Source organism: Salminus brasiliensis, chromosome 8 (assembly GCF_030463535.1).
Source record: "Salminus brasiliensis chromosome 8, fSalBra1.hap2, whole genome shotgun sequence".
Taxonomy (NCBI): Eukaryota; Metazoa; Chordata; class Actinopteri; order Characiformes; family Bryconidae; genus Salminus; species Salminus brasiliensis.
Window position 1 is genome coordinate 12,682,503 of NC_132885.1, and position 14,323 is coordinate 12,696,825.

General features: G+C 39.7%; 1 protein-coding gene across 5 annotated transcripts in view; it reads left to right on the forward strand.

Annotated features, from left to right (window-relative positions):
• Positions 1-14,323, forward strand: part of pard3bb (par-3 family cell polarity regulator beta b) — a 297,029-nt gene that overhangs the window by 10,513 nt on the left and 272,193 nt on the right. For all 5 annotated transcript variants that reach the window (XM_072685655.1, XM_072685657.1, XM_072685659.1 and 2 more), the window contains one exon: positions 9,554-9,655. In XM_072685655.1, the coding sequence (XP_072541756.1) occupies positions 9,554-9,655 (102 nt within the window). The remainder of the gene's footprint in view (positions 1-9,553; positions 9,656-14,323) is intronic.

The following is a 14,323-nucleotide window of genomic DNA, read 5'->3' on the forward strand; positions in this document are numbered from 1 at the left end:
AGTGGCTGCACCTCTCAGGAGCCCCTTATGCAATGTAGTTTTCCGAGATCAGTTCAGTTCCTTTGAGGGATGCTAAATGTCATTGGTTGGATTAACTTAAAAAAAAATTGGACCGCTGTTTAGACTTGACCCATATTTTAAACAGACATTTGATGAAGTACACTACATGGACAAAAGTATTGTGAAATCTGCTCATTCATTGTTTAATCTAAAATCAGTGCTAATAAAAAAAGCCTAATTCCCAACTTCTCCCAAAAGCATTGGATGAAGCACCATTAAACCACCACTAAAATATCTTATTATATAAAGTATACATAAATTAAATTATAATATGTACATTAAAATATACTAAAATTAATGCTTTTACTGAATTTGTAATGTCTGCTTTATGCATGCGTACATGGAGGAATTCCTAAATTATTGCATCCCTTGTTCATTCTTGACCTCAGAACACCAAATAGCAGTGTTCGTCTTGTGAATTTAAAGTACATGAGTTTCTACAATTGCTCTGTGGAAGAATCTAATCATGCTAATATGATACTGACTGATTGAGATCCTTGTGTTGAAGAGGAGAGGGTCCCAACCCCACCTACGCAGGCCGGCCTCCGTAAGTTTCACGTTTTGTTCATAGAGCGAGAATTTGTAGGATTGGTTCTGCTGGCTGTTTTCTGAGTTTTTTTGTTGTTGTGTGTTCAGAGTAACAGCAAGGACAGTCATGTGCCTCTGAAATGTGAACTGTGATTGGTTCCTTCTGAATGAAGACTGAACCAGGAGTGGCACCACATCTCCAGAAGTGAAGGGGGACAATTTTATTTTATTAAAACCCCATGACCACTTCTGACTGGCACAAGACAGCCAGGCCACTGACAACACACATCCTTTTATAAGCATCTCTGAAGAACATCAGGTCCATCCGTAACATGGAAGCAGAAAGCAAATACGGCAACTCTCATTTAATGAATTTCACACAACGTAGTGACAAACTATGACCAAGTGTGTTAAGTCCGGCATCACAGTAAAAACATTTATCAGGTTAAAGAGCTGAGAGAGAGACTCTCGCATGCAGGCATATGTGCCAGCTAAGGTTGCATTTGGTCATTCACCTCCAACAAAACTACAGAAGGGGCTGTGCTCCTGCAGTTTTGGGCATTGAATCTATGTAATCTAAGTGTGAAAGCACTTTTTCACAGTAAATGTTTGTTTGCAAATGCATTCGCAAGTTGAAATTATGTAAGTTTAGTACTTCTATAAATGAACTGTGATTTGGTTCTTCAAATGCAGAGAGTAGACATGAGTTCATATTGATTCTTGTTCTGAATAACCGGTAAGGTTTGGGAGGGACAGAAGCATAGCCAGTTTGATGTCACATGCTACACCCTGCCCATTCTCAAAAGCGTAAATGGCCTCAAAAGGTATTTGTGAGTAAAATACGCAGGGTTTTTAAAATAAATTAATGATTAATAATAATAAAAAATACTTTAGGTTGCCAGTCCTGCCCTTTTGGCAAAAACACCAACACAGCATGAGGCTTATATATTTGAATTGATTAATGTTGCTGTAATTTGTCGCTTATCATTAATTCATGCTGCATGTTTCCTGGAAAAAAAAAACGGGGCTAATTTAATTACTTTCTCCCTTTTTCCTGCTGTATGATATTCTAATATTACGCGAGGTGATGGCAGTGCAGAGAGATTGCGTTCTCATTATCACTTAATTTTTACTTTGCAAACACTTCTCTGTGAATCCTGGAATCTAATCAAAGCTGACTGTGATGTACTTTTAAAAAGTGTTTGTTTGCTGTTTGCCTGTGCTGTGTTTCTTTTTGCTATGGTGCCTGATCGCTAAAACAGTCGGAGCTCAGAAAGACCCTTTTATAGCCACGAAGGTGGTGAATAATTTGAGAGGTGTACTGAACTAAAACTAAATGCTGTTTATTAGAGTAAATGCACACAGCAAAAACACACCAAAGCTTTACCTGAACTAATGTAGGCCAACTTAAGTGGCTGGCAGAGCAGCACCATCATTGCATGGCTTGCTTAAACACAGCATTTAATGTAGTGAAAACTAAACTAAAAATGAATCCGTAAATCAGTAAGTCTAGAGGACGTCTAGGAGTCTCTCAGAAACTGCTCAGGATAACCACATTTAGGGTTAATGTTACTTAAAATCATGATTCCTTTATACAAGCAAGAAAACTAGATGAAGCTGTACGGCAGTGTGTTTGACCCTGTTTACACCTGGTCACTTCATGTGACTAGTATCTGGATTGTATCCTAATATGATGTACACTGGGTAGTCAAATGCAATGGATGCACTGGGAGGATTTATGTTGTTGGTTAATTGGTTGATTTACTGGCCCTGTTTACAGCTGGTCACTTTATCCATCTTTTGGGCATTAGAATTATATCAGAAAATATATTCAAGTGTAAACTCACTTTTAAAACATTACATTTACAAATGTAAATGTAAATGTAAAACCAATACAGATCCAATCACTCATCACTTCAGGAGGTGGTCTGATACACATTTCAGTTGTTGTTGTAATGCATTAGTCTCTCCAAGATGTATTCAACAACCAAAACTCCTCCCGGTACACCCGAAACACCAGTAATAATTGCCACACAATAAGCAACTTTGCATATTCCATCCCACACGGTAATCCGACTGCACCCTCTGGGCTTCTGGTTCTTCAGCGAGGAGTACTTGATGCTATGGATCTGACATCCCACTTGAAAAAGGGCAGCTAATGTAACATTAATAATGCTAGCAGAGTAGTCGGTTTGCTATGGATAGAACAATAAGTAGCATTGTTATGTAGAAGTTACAACTTGAGGGGGTGTTCCAACTCTTATTTAACTTATTTAACTTAATTTCAGTTGCACATGAATGCAGCACAGGCATAGTTGAATTACTGAGCATAACCTGCCGGGTTAAACTAGCCCAGCGTGTGACCTGTACATGTCCTACCTTACAAGTAACATTTTAAAATTTGTTTTGTCCAACAGAGCGAAACGGAGGTGGTTAAAAGGGGCCCACTGTAAATTAATAATGCACAGCTTGGCAAGATAGAATCATTCTGCAGTACTTTTGTTTTTACTGTAGGCCTGAGTAATAAACATAGTGGTGTATGCTGCCATTGTAAAAGGCTGCACTACAGTGCGAATGTAATGTAACTAGCACAGTTTTCCACTTCTGGCCATATGCTGTTTGTGTATGAGAATGTTGCATGAGCATTGTTCAATCTTGGGGCACGATTTCTATTAATTTATTTATGTATTTATTTATTTATTTGTAATAAAGATTGTAGTTAACAGATTTTTTTTCCATATCTATGAAATGGTAATATGCATATAATGGGGCAATGTCCTACTAGTTTTCCTTAAAGCTGGAGAAGGTAATTTGGAGACACCAGTATGTGTAAGGTGTTTTTTTTTTTTTTTTTTTTTTTTTTTTTTTTTTTTAAACAAAACAACTGAACAAATACCACCCTCAACTTTTAGCCCTTCTTCCAATGCCACTCTCCCAAAACACACACACAGGCCCTACCTGATCCGTACCTACCTGGTCTCAGAAAAGCATGCTTTAAAGAAGCACTTCTGTTTCCTATCATTTTAAAATGCTTAGTTAATTTGCCAACCATTTGTAAGTCATATGGGCTTTTCTTGGCCCATATTTGACTGAAGCAGCAGTGTTCTGCTGTTCTTTTTTGTTAGCACCGGGCTTGCGTTCTTTTGTAAGATGTGTGGTGTAACTGAAGGGATGCTGTGTCTTCTGTTTCTGCACAAAAAATCATATGTGGTCAAAGGAAAATAATAGTTGCCTGGGCCGTGTGTATCTCTAGAACACACAGTAGGTAAATCCCATTGTCCACCCTATGAACTCGACTGTGGGGTTTTTCGCTATAGGCAGGAAAAATGCAGATTGATCTGTTGTGCAGCTGATGCTTTGCCTTTAAACGAGGTCAGGCAGCCCACAGTCTATATGTAAAAGAAATGACCGGGAAAGCCTTATCCATATCATACCTTCTGCACATGTTCCCAAGATACAAAGTGGAGCTAGATTTAGTCTGGGAGCTCCTAATATATTTCCCTGCTGCAGCTCCAGTTACTCTTGCTTTTGATCTTGCATTAAATTTGGCTGTGTATTAATGCCCTCGCCAGTTCTTTAACCTTGAACGATCCTAATGATTTTATTTAGCGTAAGTATCAACACTTTAAATGTCTGTGGTTGTTTGATGAAGTCAGCAGAAATGCAGGCCTTTCACAGTGCTAGACTGAGTATGTAGAGAAGTCTGCAAATGCTGATTTAGCAACAGACCTGTGCCTTAGGAATGAATAAAATTTGATAGCAGGTGGCTTGATTTGTTAAAGCACACATTCACCAATTCCTGATTTAATTGATTTGTATTACATTTAAACAATTAATCAGCGTATTATCTGACATTACTGACCACACAGAAACTGCCTTGTTCTCAGCCGCCTCAGTTGTTTGTCCTCAACCTCAAAAATGTAGTATCTCAGTTACTTCCCATGCTGAGCTTCTGCCATGGATGCAGTGTGCTGTTGGTTTACAGGTAACCATATCTGTATATGAAGGTAAAGTTGCCGTATTGGAGACTCTGTCGGTCGATGGCCCTGGACTGCAGTTTCCGCTATCTGTATTTCATTTGAATTAAGGTAATTAAGCTAAGGAAGTGTAGGCGTTGTCAAGCCAACTAATCAATAACAAGATTTGCTCAAACTGTTTGTTTTTATCGATTCTATTGATTTGATCTGCTGTTGCAGCCCTACTGAGAACGTACTGCGTTCACCTTCAACCCTAGCTTGTGATGCTGAACGTCAGGTTTCTGTCTCTTTTTAAGGAGACGACTGCAAGCTGTTTGAAAACTGATTTCCTTCTGACAGATCATGAATCTACACAGATGTTTCCAAGATCTGATGAGTATTGAATTGGGAATAGTGATGTTAATTAAGATTTTGCCTGGAGATAAAGTTAGCCACAGCCAATCACTTCCTGTGCTGCCCAGTTTTTAGACTCAGACTGCATTGAATCCAGATGTTGCTGCAACCGTGATTACGACTAAGTCGCCGTAGAAGCCATTAGTAGTATTTTAATGGGCAGTGACATTTTTATCTGCAACATTACTTTAGGACCTTTTTTTTAGGTTACTGTTTCTTCAGTAATGTACATTTATAAAAGCATTACTTGAAGTGAATAGGATTTGTTTGGAGAATTTGGCCTTTTCTGTAGACTAATTCGTCTGTGGACTAAAGCTGTCAGAGGAAGGCGCCAGCCCAAAATAAATGGGAAAGCCACAGCAAACCCGCCATAAAATGTATTTTAAGACAGACTGCAGACATTTTGTCTTAAAAGACAAAGAATGCAGCGCTGACTTCACAAAAGAGCACCAAAGAAAGGTTTCACTAGAAGCTCCTCATGATTAATCTTTTGAGGTTATGGGTATGGAGAATGAAAAGTGGGTGATTTCATGTAATTGAATTCAATTTTCCAGATGTCATGTTATTACAGTATCAGAAGACCACATTAGCTTAATGAAGTCCGTAATCCTGTGTTTTCTAAGTGTCAAATCTGGTGGCTAAATTACACCAAATCAGCGTTAAATAGACAAAAAGACATTTCTGAAAATGTAATGTTAATGCATCTGTAACTGTTGTATATATGTAAATATAGTACTGGGTAAATATACATATGTATTAATAGATGCATTATACATATAATATACCATGATTAACCCTGGGAGTCATGGGTGTCTTGGTGGCCTCCCTGACTGGTCTCCTCTTGGCATGGTCATGGCCTGCTCTAGGCAGGTTTAAACATGTGCCATAGTCCTTCAATTCCTAATGATGGATTTAACTGAACTCCAGGGGATGTTCAGTGACTTGGGTTTTATCCATTCCCTGACTTACTGTTCAATAGCTTTTCTCTGAGTTGCTTGGAATGGTATTTTGTCTTCATTGTGTTATAGCCAGGAATACTGATTAACCAGTCACTGGACCTTCCAGACAGGTGTTTTTATACTACAATGACTTAAGACACATTCACTGTATCCAGGTGATCTCAATTTCACTAATTATGATGCTTTTAGCAGCGATTACATGGACCTCTGTTGGTTTAGGTCGGTCACTTTAAAAAGGGTCAATAATTACAATTAACATTTACATTGAAGGCGTTTAGCAGATGCTCTTATACAGAGTGGCTGTTTATGCAGAAAATACCCTTAGCAGGTTTGTATAGACTAGGATCCAAAAGATACATCTAAGCTTAGATGCTACTAAATACAAAAGTCAGTATGGAGACCACAATACTCGACACTACACTTTGTCCAAGTACTCTAGAAAGAGGTGGGTCTTGAGTCTGTGCTTGAAGACAGCGAGTGATGCTGCTGTTCGGATACCCAGGGGAAGTTTGTTCCACCACTTCAGTGCCAGGACAGAAAAAAGCCTGGACGCTTGTCTTCTGTGGAACGTAAGGGATGGCGGGTCAAGCCGAGCTGCACTTGAAACTCAAAGGGCTCTTGGTACATCAAATATGCAAGCATGTATTTTACATTATGAAAAACCCTTGATTATCTGCAGTGGTATCTGTCAGTGAAGGTTGTGTTAAAAGCAGGGAAAACGTAACGACAAGCAAAACAAAAACAGATTTAATTAGCTGCCTTAACATTGGCACATTTTACCTTTTACATAGAAATGTAAAGACTAGTTGGCAGTCTACCAACCAAGTTCTACATTGAGCCATCTGCAAAGGGATATCCGGTGCTGCGCAAAACACTTTAAGCAGACAAAGAACCCTTAAAACAGTCATTTAGGTTTTTTTTTTTTTGTCATGATTATATTTTAAGTCATTGCCTTGACTAAAGAACTAGAAAAACCCCTTCTTTACAGTGTAGTGTTAAACTGGAAAATGTATCAAATGTCCTCGAAAAGTCACGCATCCAGGCTTTTGTCTGTCCTGGCAAAGAAAGAAGTGTAAATTTAGTGCATTAGGCAACTGTGATATTATAGCATTTTCTTGCAGATTTTCAGCCACTAATAAAATGCAGTTTGTGGTTTCTATTGAAACCTGTAGAGGTTTGCTGTGGTAGACCGATCTATAGCATGCCACCTTCTTGCAGTGTGCAACTTTTCAGCTCTAATATTTCACAGAACTTTTAATATTTCAGTAAGGGGTCATTTCTGTCTGTTCGGATCACTCAGTGGATGGGTCGCTGTGGGTTGTGTTGACTTTCATGCTGAAGCCATCCACATTTGGGTGACTTTTAAGATGACCTTTCATGAGCAACAGCTGTCGTTTATATAAGGCATGGAAATTGTCATGGAAAGGTCCTGGCAAATGAAAGAGTAGGAACCCTGATAAAGCAATTATACACGTCTTCGCTGCACCATAGCATTTCTCCAGATCCTGAGTCAAGAGCCTGGCACTCCTTCAGAAGTTAGTTAGGATTCAAGTTTATAATGGCCTAAGTTAGTGAAGAAAGTCACTGTGACCTATGGCTATGTGATTAAGGCAGAATTACTATTTGTATATCAAAATTGATACTGTAATTAACCTCATCAGTGCATTTCTGTACACTGTGTTCAGCACACCGCATAAGGTGACTCACTCTCCATTTAGTGCATGATAAAGTCAACCATTATAATTAGTAGTGCTTGTTTTTTTTTTATTTTTTTTTTTTATATAGAGACCATGCTCCTAAGTGAAGCGCATTAATTATAACCTTTTGCCTTGGACTAATAGTGGAGGGTGAACATTATGATTTCAGTTAATGTATTTTTAATTGTTCAGCCGTGCTGCTCGCAGCCTGCTGGAAGAACTTGGGAACTGTAGAAATGCTGGAGCACCGTTACAGAAACATGAGACAACTGATTCTGATTCTGGGGATCGCGTTGAGTACAGGCCATGAAGACTTTTTGGTCCTGTGTAAGGATTTTAAATATGGGGATATTTGAACCTCACTTCAGCCCTTTTAGTATCTGTTTAATAACAGTGTCGGTTTACACATTGCAATTATTTATTCAACAGACGTGTTCTGAAATACTGTTTCTCAAAGTGGAAAAATCCAGTACAGCTCCAGCTGAGTCATTTTGTGGACTGAGTTACAACAGGTGCAGATGATTAGCGCATTATCAGAGAGTAGCTAAAAGGGTCTAGCTATTATATAAAGATGGGAACAGTAATCTAGTTTGATTTAAACTGCCAGGTAAGTGAGCGCATGACAAGCTCAGACAAGATCAGATGGCCTCTGAGACATGTGCATTATCGAACTGCTTATGATATTCTGCCTCAAGTCAGTCATTTAAATAATGATTGGCTGCCCTTTCCTCCATAGGTGCTATGGAAGCTCATTCTGCACCCTCTGCTTGTATACTTTTGCTTGCTTAATGTTGCCAAGAACCATCAGTCTTTACAGGAAAGGGGTGGACATAATAACTAGCCACTAACAGTTATTTTGCATGACATGTAGGGGTGCATAATTCTCAGACAGGACTACAGTATAATCTGGAGCTAGAAGATTAAATGTTTTTTGGATGGATGCAATTCTTTAATTGCAGGAGCTGCAGTTTTGCCTTCCTTGACATTAGATGTCAGGGAAAAGATGAGCAGGTCATCTAAACAAGTAAGTGAAGCACAAGGTTTAGTGGATGAGTTGCTACAAAAGAAAATCAGCACATCGTGTGTGGGATTATTTTGTTTTAGGGAAAACTGACCTGCATCAAAAACCGACACTGCAAGACATATCGAGCATTGGTGCTAACCTCACGAGGAAACACCACAAACCTTTATCGACATTTCAACAAGCATCACAGACATCTGTATGATGAGTGCATGTCTAAAAGGCCCAGCCACGAACCCCTACCTCAGTTGCAAGTTCCTAACATGATGGCTAGGCAAACCTCTGTTACACAGGCATTCAAAATTATGTACGTTAGCTCATTAAGTAGCTATGGAAATGTATAACCTTTAAAAATGTGACTCTATGAACCTCTCAAATTTGTATTCTTGCCCTGAAAACTCTGGAACTGACCATCAGCTTACCAGACAGTACGTTATAGATGGTCTGTGTACCTCTGTGGTATAAAGCGTGTGAAGCTGAGACCAGTATACCATGTGTTCTTGTGATCTGAAGGAACTATAAGATCCTGGCTGGCACTGGGGGATAGGGTACTGATCGATGGAGGGTGTTTTAATGAGCCCATCGCCCTGTGTGAGAGCGTGAGCCCATCACCCACCTATAAAGAGATTTATTTATTTATTTGTTGGTAGGTTGGTTTGATCTGTCTTAATACATATTTTATGTCGAGTGAAGGAGCATTTCAGAAGTCTTTTGTTGTCCCGGTTTATGTGGTATTTCTGGGTTTTTAAAAACAAAGCAATATGAGAAAGAGCTTTGATCTGTGGTGTTGGATTGCACCATGGGAACAGCCTTGCAGAAGTGTTTGTAGAGGACTGATAAGGCTGAGGTTAGGGCTGGTGTGTAAGTATCGTGTGCTCTGGCTGATGAGGATGTCAATGCTATCTGTGTGTTGTGCAGGAGGGGGACTTCCTGGTTCGAACCCACCATGTGGAATACTGTGATGGGGGAATTCTGGATCCTGATGATGTGCTCTCTGACCTGGTGGAAGATAAAGACAAGGTAAGGCAAATGTAAAACCTGATGAATGATGCGATTGAGGCTTGGGCTCGGTGTGTTTTTAAGTACGGCCTGTGAATCATCCAAGAGCGGTTCAGTGTTGCAGTGGTGAGCTGTATTGATTTGTTTATAGATTTAAACCCCTCCTACAAGGGATCTCCCTTAATCGTTCTATAGTAATAACCAGTGGTTGTCAAAGCTAGTCCTCTGGGAATAAGATGGGTCCACATTTTTGCTCCTCTTTCCCTGTGTCTTGCGAGTTGGTTTGGAGCAAAAATGTGGACTTTTAGGAGATCTGTAAAGACTTTGTAGTTTTGACTACTGGTAAAAGCAAAAAGGTTTTTGTATAGTGAGAACAAGAACATCCCAGAGAATTTGCATGGTTTACTGGTTCTTCATTATGATGGATTATCTTTTGTGTATGCCTTAAGAACAGAAAAGTGATTAAACCGTCATCAGAATAGGGTTCTAGATCCTTTTTTGCTGCTGTACAGAACCCTCTCTGCTCAGTAGTGGGAAGAATTGCAGCTTCTTCTAAGCAGCATCAGCCAGCAGCGCTGGAGTTAAGTGACTCTGCATTAGCATTTTCTTCTATGCACAACAATAATATATGGCCAGAGCCTGAGAAAGACATTATGACTTCATAGCATCAGGGGGGTGATGTGCTCGGGTGTGATAGTGGAGAAATGCACCACATTGGGAATTGGCTGTGATTACACTGGGAGAAAAATGTTTAAAAAAAAAAAATGCCCGCGACATTTGAGACAGTCCATCTGTATAGTCATTTTTGGGAATATAGCATACCTTTTGCAAGGGAATTAAGTTTCATATGGAAATTTGAACCTTTCCAAATGCTGATGTAGGCCCCAGTCATTTTTTTTCCCCTCTATATATAAAAATCCCTGCTCATCTGAGCCGCCCTCCCTCAGCCTCCTCTGCAATGAGCCTCCTGAGTATTATGTTTGTCCTTTCTCTCTGTATCTGCCGTTATTGTATACTGAACTGTGTGGTCACTTCTAACTTGATAACACAAAAGGGCATTTTCCTCCTAATTGAATTCACTTAGACTTCAGATGGCCGATCAGATGTAAAGCTTTTGATTTCCTCACGCTAATTAATAGACATGAAGGAAACGCTGTGTGTGTATGTGTGTATGCTTGTGTCTGCCTCTCATTGCTAGGATATTGCCTCATAAGCACAAAGTTTGTGTGTGTGTGCACGGAGTTGCCACAGGGAATGGAGCCCCTAACTGAGCAATAACCTCTATATAAAAGAAGGCAAAATTTAATAATTGAAAGATAACGATTACAGCTATTAACTTTTAACTATATGGCGCTCATGCTTTTTATTGAACGTGTGAATTATATTTCTTTGTTACTTGCTTACGTTCTGTGCAAGTACATAATTGCACACATACTGTATATACACACACAGATGCACACACACACACACAAGCTATTGTGCTTCGATTCTGTGTGAGCAGGAATTAGCTCATAAATCCAGGGTGGGATGTGGAATGCGCTTTCTCTGCGGCGATGTTGCTATGGTGACAACTTTCCCAAATGTCACAGCCAACATTAGTGTTTCCTGTTGATCCAAGAATTCATCACTCCCTACTTGTGTAAGTGAAGGGGGAGCATATCTTCAGAATAGTCTCTTTATAGTTTGGAGTATAAAAAAAAAATAATAATAATAAAATGGGCTTTAATTTCACACACCCCATGATGGTTGTTTGTTTGATCAGGATTGCAGTCTACATCTTCAGTCTGTGCTTGCAGATGACGCCAGGAGCGGCAACTCGCGCTGGAAACACCTCTGATTAGTGTGAAAACATTACTGTAGGAACGAGCCGTGTTGAAACCTGTGGTACGTGCTAAAGGGTGGTTATTTTTGTGAATGATTAGAGCATCCAGTCGTTGCCTAAACACTCCGCTCTTTTGTAATACAGCTGAATTATTTGTCAAATCTAAGCATCAGTGATGGTAAATTGAATAGTCTTCGACCAGTATCTTGATATTTAAATATATCATATAGACATTTTCCAGTTAGAAGTCATTACAGCTAGTGAAGTTTCCTGGTTTTGACTGGATTTTGAGAGCGAATGGTTAAAACAAGCAAAGATGTGTATCTCAAAGGAATAATGCCATCACTTTAAAAATGAGGAAAAGCAATCTAGCAATAGGTGGAACAGTCCTACAGTATAACAGAGTTTCACTCGCCAAGATTATTTTCTGCAGAGCTGCTCTTTCTGTAAATCATCCGCAAGTTTGCCATAGATCAGAGATTGCTCAAAGCTCTTCTCCTACAAATACTCTATATGAATGAGGTGTAGTAAGGGAGTGTTTGTGTGTATGTGTGGAATGTGTCACCTATATAATCAAGGCGTGGGATCCCTGGTTCGGTCATCTAAAACACAAGCCTCTTCCTGATTATTACAACACCACCCCCTCTACAATGCAGCATTGTTAGCATGCCTCCCAGAGAAAAGACCTAAGGGCACCGAAGAACTCAGAATCACCGACAAAGCACATGGGGTCAGTCATGGTCATGTCAGTGTTTAATAGTCATGTAAAATAGTCTTTGAATGTGCTCCTTCATCTTAAACAACAAACACTGTACAAGGCTTTTAAGTGGAGTTGAGGAAACAAGGTACTCTTTAAAGTAACTAAGTAACTTAAGTAACTTAAAAAGATGGCTGGGCGATTTAGTAATAGTACCTAAAGACTTGGACATTTTTCACAATACACGCTATTTATCAGCATACATCTATATACGCCACTAAATACATACAGATACAGATGCTGCACTTCATCTAATTAAACCAGTCTAATTGCACTGTTTGTAATGAAACCTGCATCTGATCTGTGTTTTTAAGCACTAACAATATCCTCAATATTATTATAAAAGTATAATGTGTATCACAATAACAAAATTCATCACGACATGATAAAATATTGTCATATTGCCCAGCCCTACTTAAAAATGCTTTTGTATGCAATTGTCGCAATCATGAAGGCGGCCCGAAGCATTCCGATACAGCTTGTAGAAGATGGCCATTAGTAGCATCATTTTTACTTTTAGATAATATTAAGTTTAAACATATAAAAGTAGCGGTAGACTGTGTTTAGATCTTTTAAGTATTTGTTCTTTGATATATAAATAGAAAATGTGACGTTGGGTGGGATGAAAAATGCCCATTTTACCAGCCTATTTACAACCCTGTTATTCTCCCTCTGGTTGAAATAGCATCACATAGCACAGCATAGCTTTTGCTTTTAGTACTGAAAGAAGAACACTGCAATTAGTCTTACCGTATAGCGTTGCCGTAGTGTTTCTGGGTCCAGGTGATACGGTTAGTTAACTGAAGAGATTGTAGTAGGTTAATACTGTTAATACTTTCCCCTGGGTGTTCATGTACTATCCCCTTAAAAACACACTACTGCGTGTCACATGGTCACGTGACTCTGCTCCGTCTAGTCTGGGATATGGAAGCAACATGGGGGGACAATTTAAACTCCAAGGCAACTGATCTCATCAACATGACTGAGCATTGTGGAAAATAGGCGTTCTTCTAGTAATGATATCTCGCACAGTTTTATTGTATAAACCAACCAGCAACCAATCAACTACCCACTCCAGCATGGTCATGTCCCGCGCCACACTGCTCCTGCTTTTGCAGCACCAGTCGCCCCCCAAAACACATACACATGTGCACATGCGCGTGCGCACACACACTCTGAAAGTGCTAATTACATGCCCACAGTTCATAATGGAATTCAGATGGAGACATAGTGGTGCATGAAACACTTTCTCAACAGTTACCAAACTGAAAATGGAAAAAATGAAAATGAAAGAAGAATATTCATCCAGGTCTGTGCTGCAAAGTGGAGCATTGCTGCAATAAGCCTGCGTCTCACACGCCCCACAGATCCAGTCTGAGGGGGACGGAAAGCATGGACCTTTTCTCTCTACTGCCCTCTAGAGCTGAGCTGCGATACAAATATCAGCTCCATTACACTTGACCATTTCCTACCCAGAAAACTGTGCTGAGTAGAAGAAAGGAGAAGAAAAAAAACTTCTTTATAGATTTTTTTTTCCCTAACATTTTCCCCCTCTATTCAGTATTTACAATTTTTCATTTCTCCTGGTCTTTCAGAAAGAGCCCCAAAGCTGTGTATTAAAGGTTACGGCGTAATGGAAGGGAAGGGAAAATGGAGTAATGTGTTTGAATAATATTGATGTGTGTGCAGAAGGTTAATTAAAACCTCCAGTCATTCATCATGGGACGAGGGCAGGCTGGCGGACCGGCCGGGCCTTGAATCAATCACCCAGTCTCGGCTCACTGTACTGCTAATACACAGCCTCTGCCCTCACGCACACTTACTCACTCAATCTCTCTCTCTCTCTCTCTCTCTCTCTCTCTCTCAATCATTGTTTGTCTCTCTCTTTCTCGCTCTCTCTCTGCCACACAATGCGGTGGCCCAACACTCAACACTGGAGTTTCTAAGTCATCCTCCTTACTATGCTGCCCAGTCAGGATGGTTGAACTTGCGCAGCTTAAGACTAAGGCAGTTTATCAGTTTGTCACATTTCCACATTTTGGCCTGGAATGCATTTGCTGTATGGTGATTTGTTGCCTGGTGCAAGAGATGTATTGTGTGTTCATCTTCC